We start from the raw sequence: 18,967 nt of genomic DNA, 5'->3' as shown, positions 1-18,967 counted from the left end.
AGGTAATCTAGGTTTCTATCGTGACTAAATGAGTAAAACAGCATTTATATGCCTAGATTCTGGAGCTAGACTGCCTGAGTTGAAATTCAGCCTACACCAATTACTAGTTCTGACTTTGAAGAACGGAAGTAGAAAATTTGAGAGAAGTACCTAAGTTAAAATATTTAAAGTACCTGCCACAGAGTTAAGCACTATTTAAGTGTTAACATTACTGTTAATATGAGAGTATATGCGAGTTGGAAGTTATGAGTTAGGTTCATATATAGCGATAAGGGCATTCACAAAAGCAATGTTCATTTTAAAAAGGAACATTTATAGCACAATATCACCTATGTGAATTGAACATATTCACATAACTCTACATGTTTTACAAGACGGGCACCAAAGACATACATTGAACATATCAGAATGGGTGCTTATAGGATAGAGGGAATGAAAATAGAGTTTAGGAATAAAGGGGAGGAGTACAAAACAAGAAAAGACTTTGCTGGAGTCATTATACCGATACACTGTGAAAGAAACAAGATTTACCAACTTACGCAATCTTCAACTGATGGGGGGAAAGCTATCTCGACAACATTCAGGGGAAAGCCAAGAAAAGGATCTTAGAGCCAGAGAAATGATGAGCTAGTTAACCAATTTGGCAAACACCCCATCTTAGAACTTATCATTAGATGAGATACCATCTTTACTGTTTAAGGCAGCTTTGGATAGGCTTTCTATTACTTGTAGTTCAAGGCATCCTAACAGTGGCAAACTGAGGTCCAAAGAGAAGTATAATTTGTCCAAATGCAGCTCAACTGGGGGCGTTATCTAAGTGGAGGTTCCAGAAGAAAATGAAAGTTTTGAGTAACCTATTTTTTATTTTAGCAAGCCAAACTCTCTCCAGTATATGAAAACTCTTTAAGTATTAAAAGCCAATATATATCCCACTAAGAACTGTCACTTAAAAAAAAAAATCTATTGAAAGTCAAATGATAAATGAGAAAAATTCTATAAAATCTCCTTACAAATTAATAAAAATAAACAATGAAGGGAATTTACGTAAGAGAAAAATGTCCAATAAACATAAAAAATTTAAACCTCACTGATGAATACTTTAAAAAGAAAATTAACACTAGTTATCATTTATCATCAAATGGGAAAAACAAGATTTCAGGGTCACACTCGGTTCTGGCAAGTGTTGGAAATCTCAACTACAGCTGGTAGGAGAGAAAATCAGGACATTTCTGGAAGGCATTTGACAATGCATGGCAGAAGTCTTAAAATAGCTCAGACTCTTTGACTCAGTAGTTCCCTGGAATTTAGCCTAAAAAATAGGCATAGATATCAATGAAGATTTAATTAAAAGCACTAACACTGCAGGATTGTTTATAAAAACAAACAATTGGGATCAAACTAATAATCCCAAAGTAGGAAAATCAATTAAATTATAGAAAATCCATACGATGTTATACAAATAGTAATTATAATTCTCAATAAATACTGGCTCTGCTAATTAGTAGCTGTATAGCCCAGGAACAGCTAATTAATCTCTGCACTTCAGTTTCCTTGTTAACAAAATGGGCCAGTTGTGAGGATTAAATGAACACACCAAAGGCACTCAGGATAGCACTGATACATATAAGAACTCAAAAAATGAGTCTTCTGTTTTTATAGGACACAGTAGCCTAATGTCCTAGAAAGATGTTAATAATAAACAAGAGGTTACAAACCAATATATACAGAATATTTTTATATCATATATATAAATTTCCAAAAATAAATACTAGAAGGATATATACCAAAATAGAAATAGTACATCTCTTTGAATAATAAGAGTACAGGTTATTTTTATTTTTGTCTATATTTTAAAATTTTTCAACAAATGCTACTTTTATGAAAAGTAAAAACTATCACCTCTATCAAAATTAAAACTGAAAACTCACTTTTTTGCTCCGATTTGTATGAATCCATCCCAAATTAGCAGGGTAATGGGGTAGAGTCAGAAATACAGACATTTCTTTTCATAACCTTTATTACCACACAATATGAGCTCACAGTCTTATTTTACAAATCTTATGCATAAATTGCAAAATGATTAAGAGATTTTTCTTTTCCAGAAGCTAATTTATACCCATTTCTTTCTTTATGCAGAAGGATTATGCAGATTCTCCACGTTTTCTTGTGCCTTAATTTAGAAAAGCTGATACAAAAATAAACTTGCCACATGAGGAAAACAATGAAAAGAACCAATTAAGTTTTCACTGTCCTCCTTCTTGGGAGAAGACTGCTTGGCCAGTAGTGGTGAAATGGGGCATTTACAATGTCTGCTTTTTTGTAACAGATGGTAGGCCCAAACTGTGGACAGACTGTCTTAGTCACATGAGCCTTTTGGGGTCTATTTTCTCTAGGTGAACCAGAGGTTTCAGCTGCTCCGCAAAGTTCCTCATGTCATCAGATACCATGTCCTGCCCAGCTGGTGCAACAACACTTAATTCCACAAGAAAGGAGAGTGACAAGGCCTCAGTGCTGTCTGTGTTCCCTGGCACAAGGATGCGGAAGATCTTGTACACCATAATCTTCATGATGCCCTTACGGAACAAGTGTCCTTTGGCAACAAACTCATGGTCCATGCGGAAGCCCATTTCCATCAGGAAGTCAGTGAGGTTCTCAGATGTTGCAATGTCCACGCAGTTTCGCACCAAAGCATGGCGGTTCTTGTCTCCCATTTCAGGCTGTCCTAGGTAGCGCAGATGCCAGGGTGCCCCTGCCCTATCCATAGAGCGCCGGGCCCTTAGAACAAATGGACTGGCCTGCTGACCCTTAAGGAGGAATACCATCTCATGGTCAAGGAAAGTCTCAGGCTCCATGTTGTCACACAAACCACGAAGGCGGTGGATGAGGCTTTCCAAACTGTGATCTAAAACACTTCCTGAAGAAAGAAAAAGCACTGTTGAATTCCACCTTTCATTCTGGGTAATGGAATTAGCAAAAGATTGAAAAAAAAAAGAAAAGAAAAAAACTTAAGTGAAAAATCCAGACTACAGACTCACACAACTGTTCACTCAACTTCTCCACTTGGAAGCCTCAGAGACATCTTCATCTCTATGTGTTCCATTAAATCAACCTGTTGATATTTTTCCTTTTTTCTCTATACAACTGATAATGACACTCCTCTGCTCAGAACCTACCAGTGGCTTCCCATGTCATTCAGAACAAATCCCAAAGTCTTTAACATTGTCTATAAGGCCCTATATGTTGTGGTCTCTGCTACCCATCCAATATTATTTCCTTCCACTATCCTCCCTTATATCATGCTCTCCAGCCACAGTGATCTTCCTGCTTTTTCCTGAAAATGTCAAATATTTGACAAAGTACCCCTTCCCTCAATCCCTATGCTTCTCTCAGATATCTGCATATCTCAACCAGTCACTTTCTTCAGATGTTTGCTCAAGTGTCACTTTATCAGAGAGGTCTTTCTGATCACCCTAAAGAAAATAGTATATCATCCTCCAACCTCTCCTCTTCCCTGTTTTATTTTTCTTTAGCATTATCACCTCTATGTTTTAGTCAATCTTCAATATATTAATTATGTATTGAGTTTTAGTCATCTTTCTTCCTCCATTGCTGACATTCCAATGGTAGGAACATATTCAAATATTTATTGAATAAATCTGTTAAAGTAAATAAGAGTATATTATTTAACAATGGGAAATACTGATAGTGGGACTCACTTGACTAAATTTTTGGAAATAGGTAATGTTGAAAGAAAAGCAACAGATCAGGTCCCAGCAATCATAGGACAGATCATAGGAGCAAGGAACAAGTCCTACATTCAATGTATTGTATCCTATATTCAGGACAGTGTCAAAAATGTGTCTGTTCACATTTGATGAGTTTTATGAGTTGGTTCACTCAGCATATACTTATTGAATGCTGTGGCAGGCATTATGCTAAGAAGAGGCCCTGACCTCACAGAGACTACAGTTTAGTGGGGGAAGCAAAAAATAAGTAAACAAATAGACATACAAGGAAATCAAAGGCAGATGGGATAGACAGCAACTGATGGGGGTGGAGAAGAGACCTCTCAAAGGGTTTAGAGTAGTCAAGAAAAGATCTCTCTAATGGAATGACAACTGAGCTGAGACTGGAAGGATGAAAATGAGATGATTATTTGAAGAGCCAGAAAAAGTACTGGGGTTAAAGGGATCGTTAAATGCAAAAGCGCGGAAGCAGGAAAGGGCCCGGGGAATTCAAGGAGTATGGCTGAAGTGTAGTGAGCAAGACAGAAGAGAATGAAATGAGGATTTGGCATAGGACAAAGCACGTAGGCCTTATATACAAACATAAAGAAAAGAGAAACTAATATAGTGACCTTGTATTTTATTCTAAAGTCATTGGGCAGCTATTAGCTCCATATTTTATTCTCCACACAATAGGAAAAGACATAAATAGATTTACATTTTAAAAAGATCATTCCAGAGAAACTGGTATAGACTCTTCAATAAGACATGGTCATGGGAAAAAAAAGTGGGGGTGAGGGTAGACTGGTCCAAATTAAAAGAGACTTAAGAGACACAATTATCAAATATAATCCATGAAACTTGATTGTATACTGGTTACAAAACACATTTTTGGGATAATTGAGGGGAAACTTTTGAATATGGACTAGGTAGTAGATGATATTAATATAGAATTTTTAAAAACAATAATGATGGTATTGGGGTTGTGAAGGAAAATATCCTTTTTTCAGCGATGTGTACTGAAGTGCACAGGGGTAAAATGTTATGAGATCTAAAATTTTCTTTAAAAATGATAAAAGAAAAAAGCAGCAGCAAATATGGCAAAATGATAGAAACTGGAATCTAAATGATAGAAATGGAGTGTCCACTATATTAGTCTCTATTTTCTTTATGTCTGAATTTTTTAATAATAAAACAATTTTTTAAAAAGATTACTAGCTATTGTGTGAGAAGAGACATGATCAAAAGTGGAAGCAATGTATTAAGTATGAGGTTGCTAAAGTAGTTAAGGGATTCAGGTGGAGAAAAGACATATTTAAAATATATAATTGGGAAGTAAAATGACTAGGTCTTAGAAATGGACTAGATATGGGGTAAAGTAAAAAATGGAGATTGACTCCTGAATGCTTGGCTTTAGCAACTGGTGAATGAAAATGGCACTAACTGAAATGAGAAATGACTAAAGGAGGGAGCAGCTTGAGGAATAAAAGTGAATAATCCTATTTTGTTCACATGAAGATACTATGAATGATCTGAATTGAAGCCTAAACTCTTTCACTAAACATTATATGACCTCCTGAAAATTGTTACCCTTTCTGGGTCTTGAGTTTTCTCACCTGGGAAAGTTATTTTACCTGTGCTTCCTGATCTATAAGATGGAGCTAATAACAGTATCATAGAATTACCGTATGCTCTAGTAATCTCACTTCTGGATATATATCCAGAAGAATTCAAAGCAGGATCTGAAGAGATATTTGCATATCCATACTGACTGCAGCATTATTCACAATAACCAAGAGGTAAAAGCAAACCAAATGTCCACTGACAGATGAAAAGATACAGAAATGTGGGGTGTGTGTGTATATATATATAATAGAACATTATTCAGCTTTAAAAAAGGGGATCTTGTTGTGTGCTACAATATGGATGAACCCTGAGTACATTATGCTAAGTGAAATAAGCCAGTCATAAAAAGACAAAAGTTATATGATTCCACTCATATGAAGTATCTAAAGTAGTCGAAATCAGAATGTAGTTGCCAAAGGCAGAGGCAGGAGAAAGGAGAATTAGTTTTTAATGGGTGTAGCACTTCAGTTTTGCAAAACGAAAAAGTTCTAGAGATCGGCTATACAACGATGTGAATATACATAACATTACTGAATGTACACTTAAAAATGTTTAAGATGGTAAAATTTAATGTTATGTGTTTGTGACCATAATTAAAAGTAAAAGTAAAAATTTAACTTGTTGTCTATTGGGTGCCAGAAGTTATACTGGCTGCCTTTGTATAACAGCCTCTCAGCTCCACAGACCAATAGAAAAAAGAGGAAAACAGGTAATCCAAGCTCCGTGGTTCACTTACCCTGCAGCAGGTACTCCATCATGTTTATGGTGCCCCCGGTGACAGGCATCATGGTGACAGGAGGTGCCTCCATGGCGTCTAATTAAGTTGAAGAACTTAACAGACTGGATTCAGGGTCCCCAATCAAGCACAGGATACACCTGGAGAAGAATTACACTTAATATATCAAAAGATAGAGGCACCAGATCTGCTTGTGTCCTTGGCCTTGACCTCAAGATTCATTGGTCCATTCAATATTTTTTGACTAACTGCTATAGGCTAGTTTCAGAAACTAATGATACAGAAATACACAAAGGAGACCTCATCATGGAATTACAACATTATCTTCTAGTTTCAAGGTCTGAAACCTCTAAATGTTTTCTGTTCAATCTTAAGGAAGTCATCAAATCTCTCACCCTGGGACTCAACGTCTTTCTTATAAAATGGAGTCAACGATATTTAACCCCCAAGGCTTTCTGACTCAGGTAACATAATAGCCATGCAATAACACTCAGAACTGAGTGGTGACTTAAGAAACTTGTCTACCCTTCAATTTCTAGATAAGGATATTGAGAAGTGATGAGGACCCCAAGGACACACAGCAAGTCGGTGGCAGAGCCTGTATCGGACTAAATTCTAGGCGTTTCGCTTTTCTGAAAAAAAGTGTTTTAAAGTGAGCCAGGAAAAGCGTGAAGGTAAGATGATGGTTTAGGTCCTCCTAAACCGGCAGCGAGAACACGTGCCCACTTACACTAAAAACAAACCTCCGCGCGCGCCCTAACTTCTTCTCGCAAAGCGGAGAATTTGGTCCACTCACGCACCTCGGAGCTTTTGAGCAGCAATTAGCCCCCAGCCCTAAAGTTAAATCACCCAGAGCAGTGTAACACTTCTACCTCTTCTTGCTTCCGGCAAGAAGCCTACGTCACCAACGCTCCGCAACGTAAGGATGCCGAGAGGGCTTAAAAATAGCTCTTTCTCTGACAAGCAGAAACGCATGCGCGAGATGCGGTACCGCTGTTTGGAAGATGGCGGCCTCCTTTGAAGCGCTCTTCTGAAAGTTACAGGAGGTGGGGGCCCTTGACATCAAAGACTGTCCTTCAGGAAAATATTGTTTTTTCAAATGCGACCACCTGAAGATATTTTTGTCTAGGAAATTTGTCAGTTGGAACTGACAGGGGAGGAGAGAGCCCGGGGAAAAGAGCTGCACGGAAAAAAAAGAGATCTATAAAAGACTTCTTTTTATTAGGTACCCGATTTGAAAAGGAAAGTCACCCTTTACTGTTTAGCATAATGTTCTGAACAAGGAGTTCAGCAATACGCGTAATATTTGTTTACTGTGTATATTTTACTTAAATTTAAAAATATAAGGAAATAAGTAAGTTCAATGAGTATTTATTGAACCCTGCTTATGTGTCAGGTGTGTAAGGTGCTGACAAAGTGGGGACTAAGTTAAGTGAATGAGGCACTCGCCTGGAACAAAAATTTTAAAAAGGGACAGAAAAACTCAGTAAGATAAATGATATTTTAATGCAATGATTTACAAATTTACAAAAAAAAATTCATAAGCAGAATATCAAAAAAAATTTAAATAATTCACTTTTCAGTTATAGTTGGCATACAATATTATATTAGTTCTAGGTGTATAACAGCAATTAGACATTTTTATCAGTTATGAAGTGATCCCGCTGATAAAGCTAGTACTGTCTGACACCATACATAGTTATTATTATAATATTGACTATATTCCTTATGCTATACTTTATATCCCTATGCCTATTTTATAACTGCTTTTTGCTTTTTAATCTCTTCCTTTTTTTCATTCACCGTCCCAAACCTCCTCCCATCTGGCAACCCTCAAAATGTTCTCTGTGCATGTATGAGTTTGTTTCTGTTTTGTTTATTTTGTTCTTTAGATTCCACATGTAAGCGAAGTCATGGCATTTATCCGTCTCTGTCGGACTTACTCCACTCGGCACAATACCCTCGTGGTCCATCCATGTTGTTGCAGGTGGCAAGATTTCATTCTTTTTGTATGGCTGAGTAATAGTCCATTGTATATATGTATTGCCTCTTCATTAAAATGACAAAATTTTTAAATTTGATCTTCACAGCAGCCCTAGGACCCAAGTACAATTATTACTGTAATTTTAAAGATGGGAAAACTTAGGCAACAAGAAGTTAAATAACATGCAAGCGAGTGGAAAGGCAGGGGGATACAAATCTAAACTGTTGACTTCAGAACCCACACTCTTAATTACTAAACAGAACTGCCACTTATAACTCTAGTTCCTTGCTGTAACATATACTACTTCCCATTCATTTTTCTTTTTATTTAACATTTCTTTAAAGTCTGTTGTGTTCTAGACATTCTGTTAGCTGTTTACTTTATCTGTGCTCTCGAGTTTCTGGACGAGTTGTGGCAATCAGAATTAAACAGGCAGTACCATGTGATTCAATTCAATAGGGTGATGGGACATAAATAGCTCAACTGCTTTGGAAGCAATCAGGACACTTGATCCTTCTTAGGGGTATCAGAGAAGGATTCCTGGAAAAGTAATTAATGCCCAAATTAACTTGAAGGAACAATAGGTGTCAGCCAGATAAAGAAGGGAGGAAAGAGAATTCAAGATAATGGGAACAACACGTGCAAAAGGGCACTAAGTTAAATAGAATTATGATATAGAATCTGAGGCTAGGAGTGGTAAGAAATGAGTCTGGAGAAGGAGTCAGGCGCAGATCCTGGAGGACTTTGCATGTCAGACCAAAGCACTGATGAACTTTAAAAAGATCACTCTGGCTGCAGTGTGGAGAAAAGCCTGGGAAAGGAGGGCATGGAGAAAGACCAGATAGGAGCTTTGGCACAACTTCAGCTGAGAGGTAATTGCAGAAGAAAAGATAGATTTTAAAAATATAATAGAAAATGATCTGATGAGTAACTAGAGGTAAAGACAGGGAGGAGTCACAAATGTTTCTACCTTGGGTGGCTATGGTAGTGCTTTTAGCTAAGAAACAAAGCATTGTGGGTGAGGTGGGAAAGATGAGTTCATATGTAGATACACTGAGCATGAGGTGCTTATGGAACACCCAAGTGACAGTGCACAGCCAGAGTTCAGGTGGGAGAGAGCTGGGCTAGAAGTAGAGATTTCAGAGTAAGGGCTTCAAAGAAGTAGCTGAAGGTATGAGAATAAATGAGATCACCCTGAAAGATGTGTGCAGAATAGGAAGAGAAGATGGCTAAGAACTGGACCTTGCATAGGACTCTGACATTTATTGGGGCTGCACATACCCCAGAGCTTAGGATGTGCCTCTTGATCAGGCTGGTGGTTCACATTATTGGGCAGAGTGACAAGCTCTCAGTGCTGTAATGATTGGAGGAGGTCGTTAAATTCCTTGGCCTCTCCTTTTCTATATAGACACTAAGTTCAGAATGTAAAGTTCAGTGAATCATGAGTCCTTTGAGGTACTACAGTATTTACTCAAATTTTAGCTGGCATTGTGAGGTAGGGTTAAGCTAAAAAAAAAGATGGACAGAAATGAATGAACAATGTGGTAAAATTTGAGTAAGGACTAGGAGTTTCAGGGATGAGTTTTTCTGATAAGGATGTGAGGTCCGTAGCTTAGAATGGGGCTCACTTCTGTCCTCTGCCACTGCCCAGCTGTGCAACCTTGGGCAATTCACTTCCCTGCTCTGAGCCTCAGCTTCCTTCTTTTTGTAAAATAGAGATAAAAAACAAAACGTTCTAAGGTGGAGTTTGCAAAAATAAAATGAGACGTTTATGAAAAAGCATAGTAACTGGCTTATTTAAGTAACGAGTGGTAACTATTATTATTATTATATTTTATATCTCTCATTTGAGCAAGTACATTATGTCTTATTGAATATATTTTGTGCATGTCTCATTTCCCTGGATATAAACAACTTGAAAGGAGGAAATCATGTATTTTCTTTATTTACATATGTCTTAGCTTGGGCTCTTACAACAAAATGCCATAAAGTGGGTAGCTTTTAAATAGCAAATTTATTTTTCACAGTTCTGGAGGCCAGAAGTCTGAGATTAGGGTGACAGCATGGTCAGGTTCTAGTGACAGCCCTCTTCTGCATTGCAGATTGCCGACTTCTTGTGTCCTCACATGGTGAAGAGCAAAGCAAAGCAAACTCAGGAGTTTTATAAGAGCACTAATCCCATTAGTGAGGGCACTTCCCTCATGACCTTATTTAATCCTATTCACCTCCTATAGGCCCCACCTCCTCATACTATCACATTGGGGAGCAGGGTTTCAACGTATGAATTTGGGGGGAGGAGGGAACACAAACATTCAGTCCACAGCAGTGTGCTTTACATGTAGTAGGTTGTCAAAATTTTGGTGAACACATCACAATAGCTACCAATTATTGAACAGGTGCTACAAACCAGCAACTTTACACCATATGTGTATAAATATGCCAAATACTGCTAAAAGGAAGTTATTACCATCTCCACTTGACAGAGGAGAAAGAAGTTCAGAGAAGTGACTTAACTAAAGCCAAATGGCCACCAAATGGCAGAACTCAAATTCAAATTCAGTTCTTTCTGATATCACGCCTCTTTCCTGTGCTTTCTTCTGAATTCATGGGCTCTTTCTCCACAGCGAATTTCCCCATCATTACAATTAATGGCAGCAAAGGAGGAGAAAAGTTCATATGTTAATGATTCCCAGCCAATCACTAGACAGGGCTCTCAGAGTAGGACCAGTTCTTGGCCAGTCTTCATCAGGGCAGCTGACAGTCAATATGGATTACAAGACACCCCTTACTTATAGACAATTCCTTTTTCAGCTTTCTGGAATGATCTTATTGGAAATAAGATAGCTCTACCCTCCTATTATATGCAATGCTAGACTCTCAACCTTAGAGTACCAAACTAATATTTCCCTAGGGATGAGCTGACATTTATTGGCTACTTCCTATATGCATAGCCCCATGAGAAAGGTGGAACCGTTGCTTCTCAACCTAATTATCTCCAGTATCCTTATCAGTTCATGTTGTTCCTCCACTCAGTAAAGCCGGAGTCCTCATTATGCCTGTGTGATCTGCCCCCCATCACCTGTTTCCTCTTTGACCATATTCCAACCATCCCCATCTGTGCCTGCCCACTCCCTATCCACTCAGCTCTAGCTATGCTGTTTTCATTGCTCCTACTTGAACATGTCACGAGTGCTTTTAAGTATTTTGTAATTGTTGTATAGTCTGCCTGGAACTCCTCCTTTTCCACTGAACTGCAGGATTCACTCCCTTGCTTCCTTCTGGTCTCTGCTCAACTCTTTATTAGAGAGGCCTTCCCTGACCACCTATTTCAAATTGCAATCCACTATCTGCCCTGTCCCCGACCCTCTTACCTTGCTGTATTTTTCTTCACAGCACATTTGATTAGGTGACACACTGCCTACTTACTGATTTATCTCTCCCTTCACCACCATCATAAGCTCCATGAAAGCAGGGGCTTTGTCTTATTCACTGTAATATCCCTAGCACCTGGAATGATACCTGACAGTGTAGGCACTTGATAAATACTGTTTTTGTTGAATCATTGGTAGAGAGCAGAGGTTAGCAGAGGGGTTATTAAATTATTTTGTTGGTCTCTTATATTTAGTTAGCACTGGCTTCAAGGGAGGAATCTAAGTCCTTAAATTCCAGGGACACTGCAGCTTTAAGTATGTGCTATTGAATATGGCAGCCACAAGCCATATGTAGTTATTAACCATTTGAAATGGATTAGTTTGAATTAAGATATGCTATAAGATACATGCTGGATTTTGAAGACTTACTATGAAAAAAAGGAATGTGAAATATCCTAATAATTTTTTACATTGATTACATGTTGAAATGAATTTCGGATATTTGAGGTTTAATAAAATACCTTTATAATTTAATTTCACCTGTTTCTTATTACCCTTTTTAATGTGGCTACTAAAATATTTAAAATTATATATGCGGTTAACATTATATTTCTATTGGACAGCACTGCTGTGCATTTAAAGCCAGATAGATCTAGGTTTGAATCCTAGCCACTGCTTATATGGCCCTAGGCAAGTTATTTAACTTCTTGGGCCTTTCATTCAGTATCTGGCACATACTGAATGTTGTAGATATACAATGAATCAGAGTTATTATTAGGAGAATGGTTTAGGAACTGAGGAATGTTTAATTTGGAAAAGACTTGAGAAGGGTGTGACATACATCTATCTTCAAGTATGTAAAATTACGACAAAGCCAACAAGGAGAGAGTGGAGAGAAAGAGGGGAGTATCTTACATGTAGTGAGCATCGGGTGCCAGATATTTTATACATCTTTGTCTTATTTAAATTTCACAAGGATAGGTACTTTAACCCACTTAACAAATGAGGGAACAGAAGTTAAGTTACTTGCTAATAACTGGTAGCATCAGGATTAAAACCCTCATGTGTCTGCCTCCAGAGAATTTGCTTACTGTCCTAAGCCACTCCACCTCCTAAGAAAAATTTGACTTATTTTGTATAGTTCCAGAGGACAGGACTAGAAATGTTGGGTGGAAATTACAGGGATACAGATTGCAGCTTCATATAAGGAACAACTGATCACAGTGATGGTGTCCAGTAATGGAAAGGACTGCTTGGTTGAGAAGTAAACTTCCTTCCATTGGAAATATTGAAGCAGAGATTATGGTAGAAAGAATTCTTGCCTGCAGTGGGAGACTGAACTATTACATTGCCTCGATTCTTAGGCACTAGCCACTCTAAGTCACAGCATTTCCTTAATAACAAAGTTTCAGGCAATTGAGAAACACCTCCATATACATGTATGTATGTATTATAAGACAAAGCGTAATAAACATGGATACAAAGTACACTTTAGAGCTGAAAAAAATATAGTAGTTGAAACTTATGATTTCATAATTCATAGAGACACCTAGTTTTAGTAATTCTTCACCTTTGTACTTTTTTCCTATTATAAAAATGACAGCATCATTATTAATAGTAACCACCAAGAGCAAACATCCAATGACAAATAATAAATGATACAATATTTTCTCTTAAGGAGTTTGGTTTGCTGAGAGACAGGTAAGAAAGACATCCCTATTTATTTTGTGCCTAGTATTCTTCACTGGCTGCTGACTCAAGTGTTCATCTCCCTACCCCACCCCATATGACAGGCAGCATCAGCCATTTCATCCTCTTAATCTCAAGGTGGGGACCTAAGAAAGTCTATTGCAGACAGATAATTGACCTATTTACTTGCTCCTTTTTACTTAGCCCAGCCAACCCAACCCCAGCCTCTGGTTGACCAGGTGTTGAGGTGCCTCGAGGGGATAGCTATAATAGTTAATATATTACACATATCTATAAAAGATTAACGATTAGCTGTGTTTTAGCTGAACTGTAACTGTCTGTTTGGGTTTTTCCCCTCCCAGGTCTGTCTGGGGAAGTCAGTGTTGTTTTCTGTCTGAGGATAATTAACCCACTGGGTTTCAAATTTCCTAGATGGAGGCCCTTTGACAGCTCCCCTTCAGTGCATGCTTACTGAGTACTCTCCCAGGCTCTGGGGTAAGCACATTCTGTGAATCTGGATCACTCATTTACTCCTCATACCAGCCTTCTGAAGCAGGTGCTGTTCTTCCAGTCTCACAGCTGCAAGAACTATGAGTCTGTCATGTGGTATCTTTGGAAATAAGAGGGTTTGTTTCTGATCTCCTTCATCATTATTAACCCCTTCCTTGGGCCAGAGGGTCATATGCCATCATCTACACTATCGACTCAAACATTTCCTGGGGAGAACCTTTGTATAGTCCAGAGGAGATGAAGGTGACCAAGGAGACTCTGTGGAGAAACAGAAGGGCATGAGTTAACACACTAGTGCTTAGGATTTAAGATGGGCCATGGAATCAGACTGCTTAAGTTAAAATCCTCTCACTGTCTAGCCATGTAAACTTGGGTGAGTTACTTTGCCTCTGTGAACCTCACGTCCTCATCTCTCCAATGGAGAGAATGCTAGTACTTCCCTCTAAGGTTATTATGAGAGTTAACTGATACACTTGGCACATAGCAAGTGTCGGTAAAAATTTTTAACTATTTCCAATATTATTGTGGCAACTAGACTCTATTAAACATTGGTTAAAAACGAACAAACAAACATGGATCACATCTAGATTCAGCTACATACTGGTGTGTGGCCTTGAGCTAGTCACTAAATTTCTCTGATTCTGTTTCTTAATCTGTAAAACAGGGAGATTTTCTACTTGACAGAATTGCTGTGAAGAGTGTAGATGATATATACAATGTGTTTAGCATGTAATAGCTGTTTCAGACACTGCCTTCAAATAGCTTGGTTGAAGAGGCAGGACATAAATGTTGAAAAGAGGACTAATGAAAAGAAAATTTTAAGGAGAATTGATATATCTCTATATAAACATAGCAAAGCAATGCTATAAGAATAAGTAAGACAGCCTAAATCCCTCCTCTGACAAAGCCTACATTTTAGTAATAAAATATTATATAGCATTGAAATAGTTACAAAAGAAATAATGTGAAAAATACTTATGATGTCAACTAAAAAAGACAGTTACAAAGTCATATGTACAATATGATTTTAGCTATATGTAGTTTCCAAAACATCTGTGCACAGAGGTGAAAAAACAAAAACACTATGATGCTAACAATAAATGTCTTTGTTTGGTTAATGAGACCAGAGATTATTTTCCCTCTACCTATCTCTATTTTACAAAATTTCTATGAGCATGTTACTTAAAAAACAAACAAACAAACTTAAAACAAAGCAAATGTCCATCAATAGATAAATAGTGATAGATTCATATAATGGAATACTATAAAAAATAAAAAAGAACTACTGAGATAGGCAACAAGATAATTGAATCTAAAAAACATTCTAAGTAAAAGAAGCTGGACACAAAGAATATATATAATTCATGATTTCATTTATAGGACATTCTAGAACAGACAAAACTAATCTATAGTGGAAGCATTTAGATCTCCACTTGCCTGAAGTAAAGAATGAGAAGGACTGATTGCAAAGGGACATAAGGGATGTTTGGGGAAAATGAAAATATTCTATATCTTGATTGTGGTGGTCACTCAAATATGTATATTTGTCAAAACTCATCAAGCTATACATTTAAATTGTATTTTAATTTTAATTGTATGTAAATAAAGTTGATTGAAATAATGAAAAAAATTATAATTTTTTCTGGTTACAAGATCAGTACATGCTCATTATAAGAAATTCTAATTTTTTAGAAAAAAATTCTAACATTTAGTAAAAAATTACTTTCTTCACTTTGAAAAATGGCAAGTCACTGCAACTCTAAGCACAGGGTTTGGCACACAGTAAATACTGGTAAATTAAAAAACAGAATAAGAGAGAGAATTAACCCCATCAGAAAGGAGAGAAGAGTGAATGGAACAGAACACCCAGTCAAATATGTAAATCTAGGAAAAGCCCTGCTGGAAGATGAGTCTGTCAGGGTTGATAGGACAGATGCGTGACCTCTGTGAAACCCCAATTGGGGAAGAAGTGAGAATGGAGGTCAGAATGGGGGAACTGATAAGGAATTGTGTTTGACTGGCTTTTCCACTTGTTCCTAGGGTTCTCTCTCCCCATTTAAAAGAGTGAGAATGTAACTGTGATAAAAATCATAACAGCAGAGAAACACTGAGAATAAATAAAAGAGGAAATGGGCCCGGGGGTCTTCGGTAATGACCAAGTCGACCAGGGAGTTAATTCCCAACATTGCTGTCTTTCCTGCTTGGCCAAAGTATTGTTAACTGATCCCACTCCTTAGTCCTTGTGAATAGAATTCTATCAGTAGGCAATTATGTATCAAGAACCCATAGAAAGCCCTATCCTGGCATTATTTGCAGATGCAATAATGATTGAAGACTCAGAACCCAACTCCCACTACAGTGGGGAAAAGCGAACTAATAATAACTCTTAATAGTTCACATATGCACAGCAATTCTTCAGTTCACCAAGTACTTTTCATTCATTTCAGTTCATTCTCCCACCATCAGAAGTAAGAGATATGAGGAGGGGCAATGCGGCAAAGGACAAAGAGGCAGACGTTCCCCACCTAGGCTGAAATGCCAACTCCATCTCCTATAAGCCAGATAACCTCAAGCAGTGACATCCTCTCCTATGGCCATTATGAAGATAAAAGGAACTGCATATGACACACCTAGCACAGTGGTATGTACTGCGACGGGATTGCTGGTATTATGGTCATCCCAATTTTACAGATGAGGACATGAGTCAATTGAAGTCATGAAAAAATTATAAGCAAGAGCTGAGACTTTCTGAGATATCTCCAAGTTAGAAGAATTCTTCATCACTGTTGTCTGCTCTTCCCCAAGAAGAGGCAAGAGTGGGCTGTACAGGGAATAGAGACCATGCCCAAGGGGTGATGTAGGGAAAGACCTTCTGACATGAAATCATAGATCATAGACTTAAAAGTGAGCTTTCAGACTCATTAGCCCACAGAATGGATGAGGAAACCAAAGTCCAAGTAGCAGAAGGGACTTAAATAACTCAGCATAGAACAAGGAATAGTGGCCAGACTTTTGCTATTTCCTCTGAACCCAAGCTCTTTAGCCACACAGACTTGGGGTCGATTCTTGACCGTGAACTAGCTAGTTATGTGATCTATCTCTGATGTTCAGTATCCGCATTTGTAAAATGAATTAATAGCATCTACCTTACTGATTTGCTATAAATATTAAATTATATAGTACATGTAGAATATACAATAATTTAAACATGCATACATTTCCCACTTTACAGATGAGGAACTGAGGTTTGTTGAAACTTCCCTTGGTTCAGGATTATACTTAAGGTCAACAACAGAGCCTAGAAGAAACTGAAGAAACCTCTGGGTGAGAATTGGGTGGACACAGGATGAGCTAAGCTCTCCTTGCACCTGTCAGTGGGATCCACCTTTCTATCCAGGAGTTCAAGAAGACATTAGCCACCCATAATGACCTTCCCTGCCTCTGCCACCTCAGTGCACAAACAGGTTGTGAAACAACCTGGGCAGTGACTCAGCCTGGGGGCCTGTTCTGCTGGTCAGTGCAGGCAGGCTGGGGCTGTTTGGTTGGGCTTTGAAAGGACATTGTGTCTAACAAACACATTGCTCGTCAAAGCCCTGACGGGGGTGCCAAGCACAGATTGTGAACTCTGGTCCCTGAGGCATCATAGATGACTGAACTGAGGTTCCTAAGTTGTATACAACATCTCCAGGTTGCTATTCTTGTCTAACAGCTGTCCAGGGCCAATGTCATGAAGAGGGGAATGTGTTAGAGGCTGGGGAGCTACTGTTTCTCATGAGGCAGTTTGATGTGGCCAGGGCCTGGACTTTTGGTGTCCACTTTATGCAGATCTGAGTTCAGACCCTGACTTCAGACTGCTGCTTATTGTCCTTGTGACCTTGGGCAGGTGGTTTACCCTCACTAAGTTTCAATTTCTTTATTCTATAGAATGCCCGCCTTATAAAATTGTCTTTTAGATTTAAAAGACATAAATTTCCTGGAATATAGAAAACTCTTCATAAATTGTTATTAGGATCCTGTACTGAAATACGCCCCCTTTTCCACTACAAACCGAAATTGCACCTCTTGAGCTAAGGGTATATATTGCAATGGCACTTTCCCACTTAGACAAAAGTGATGAAAAAGCAACCAGTACAACTGTCACATATACATGCCTCAGGCCAGTCGTATCATTACTATCGTACTGATTATAGGATCCATTTCCTTATATTAGAAGAGGAAGAGACATTTCTAATTAAGGGGTATGGTAGACTGAAAATTGGCCCCCCAAAATATCCAGGCCCTTGTCTCTGGAACCTGTGAATGTTACCTTATATGGTAAATGAGATTGTATGTGTGATTAAGTTAAGAATATTGAGATGGAGAGATGAGCTCTAAATGTAATCACAAGTGTCTTTATAAGAGGGAGATAGAGAAATACCTAACTACAAAAGCAGAGACTGGAGTGATGTGACCGTAAGCCAAGGAATGTGAGCAGCCACTAGAAGCTGGAAGGGCCAGGAAACGAAGTCTCCCCTGGAGCCTCCAGAAGGAACCAATTCTGCCACTTTGATTTTAGCTCCACAAGACTCATTTATCACTTCTGGCCTCCAGAACTGTATGTTTCTGTTAAAAGCTAACATTTATTGAACACTTGCCAGACAGTGTGCTATTGTTTAAGTGTCTTTCTAATTTAATTCTGGAATAATAATAATTAATAATATAATAACAACTAACTTTAGCATTTGCTACATGCCAGGCACTATTTTAAAGCATTTTACATATATTAACTCCTTTAGTTCCCCATATCAACCCAATTTTAAGATCTGAAAACTGAGGTTAAGTAACTTGCCCAAGGTCACACAGTTTGTAAGTGGTAGAACCAGGATTTCATCCCAAATCATTGGGCTTCTGAGCATAAGATCTTAATTATTCTGTTTGCCTGCAGCACACTTGCACCATGGGACTGGCCCCTAGATTGGCTGGTTGGATCTGAAGACCTTCCCATTTCTTAGTGTCAGTCTTTTGCACTGCTCAGCTGAACTTTTTGTATCTTCAAAATAGATTTCCCTTTTTAGCCTAAAGCTTGGCATGTTTCTGTTACTTACACCCAAAAAGGCCCTGATTCAGAAAAGGACAAATTCTACCCACACCAGGGCAGAGAGCAGGGGCTTCCTGAGGACTTGGTGAGTACTGAGCATGCTCTACTGACCCTGGCATCTGACCACATGCTGGAGAAAAGACAGTGCTTCAGCTTCTCCCAAGGTCAGCAGCTCAGCAGCCCTTGCTGTATGGGTTCTAATGTATAAAGGCCCAGTGAATATTTTTTTAATTAAAAATTAAAATTAAT

The 18,967-nt window shown here is 38.2% G+C and overlaps 1 protein-coding gene and 2 long non-coding RNA genes across 7 annotated transcripts in view; 2 read left to right on the top strand and 1 right to left on the bottom strand.

Annotated features, from left to right (window-relative positions):
* Nucleotides 1-3,669, top strand: part of LOC120596300 (uncharacterized) — a 20,557-nt gene extending 16,888 nt beyond the window's left edge. The window contains exon 3 of one of the 2 annotated variants that reach the window (XR_005651131.1): nt 2,394-3,669. This is a non-coding gene — a long non-coding RNA (uncharacterized LOC120596300). Of the gene's footprint in view, nt 1-2,136 lie in introns of both variants that reach the window. The other variant, XR_005651132.1, reaches the window with a different exon arrangement.
* Nucleotides 2,000-7,069, bottom strand: MED18 (mediator complex subunit 18). 4 transcript variants are annotated; one of them, XM_039854895.1, is made up of 3 exons: nt 6,960-7,069; nt 6,088-6,227; nt 2,000-2,914 (listed from the first exon to the last, which is right to left on the bottom strand). In XM_039854895.1, exons 2-3 carry the CDS (start codon nt 6,158-6,160, stop codon nt 2,361-2,363), a joined length of 627 nt encoding a protein of 208 aa, XP_039710829.1. In that variant the 5' UTR covers nt 6,161-6,227; nt 6,960-7,069; the 3' UTR covers nt 2,000-2,360. The 4 variants fall into 4 exon arrangements, with proteins under 4 accessions (XP_039710829.1, XP_039710827.1, XP_039710826.1 ...); XM_039854893.1 differs by having other exon boundaries at nt 6,888-7,011; XM_039854892.1 differs by having other exon boundaries at nt 6,818-6,977.
* LOC120596303 (uncharacterized) lies at nt 6,986-18,967 on the top strand. The gene is made up of 3 exons (XR_005651133.1): nt 6,986-7,133; nt 7,980-8,074; nt 16,089-18,967. It is a non-coding gene; the product is annotated as an uncharacterized LOC120596303 (long non-coding RNA).

The sequence above is a fragment of the Pteropus medius genome, unplaced genomic scaffold (genome assembly GCF_902729225.1).
Source record: "Pteropus medius unplaced genomic scaffold, Ma_sr-lr_union100, whole genome shotgun sequence".
NCBI lineage: Eukaryota > Metazoa > Chordata > Mammalia > Chiroptera > Pteropodidae > Pteropus > Pteropus medius.
This window is presented reverse-complemented; position numbering and strand designations above follow the sequence as displayed.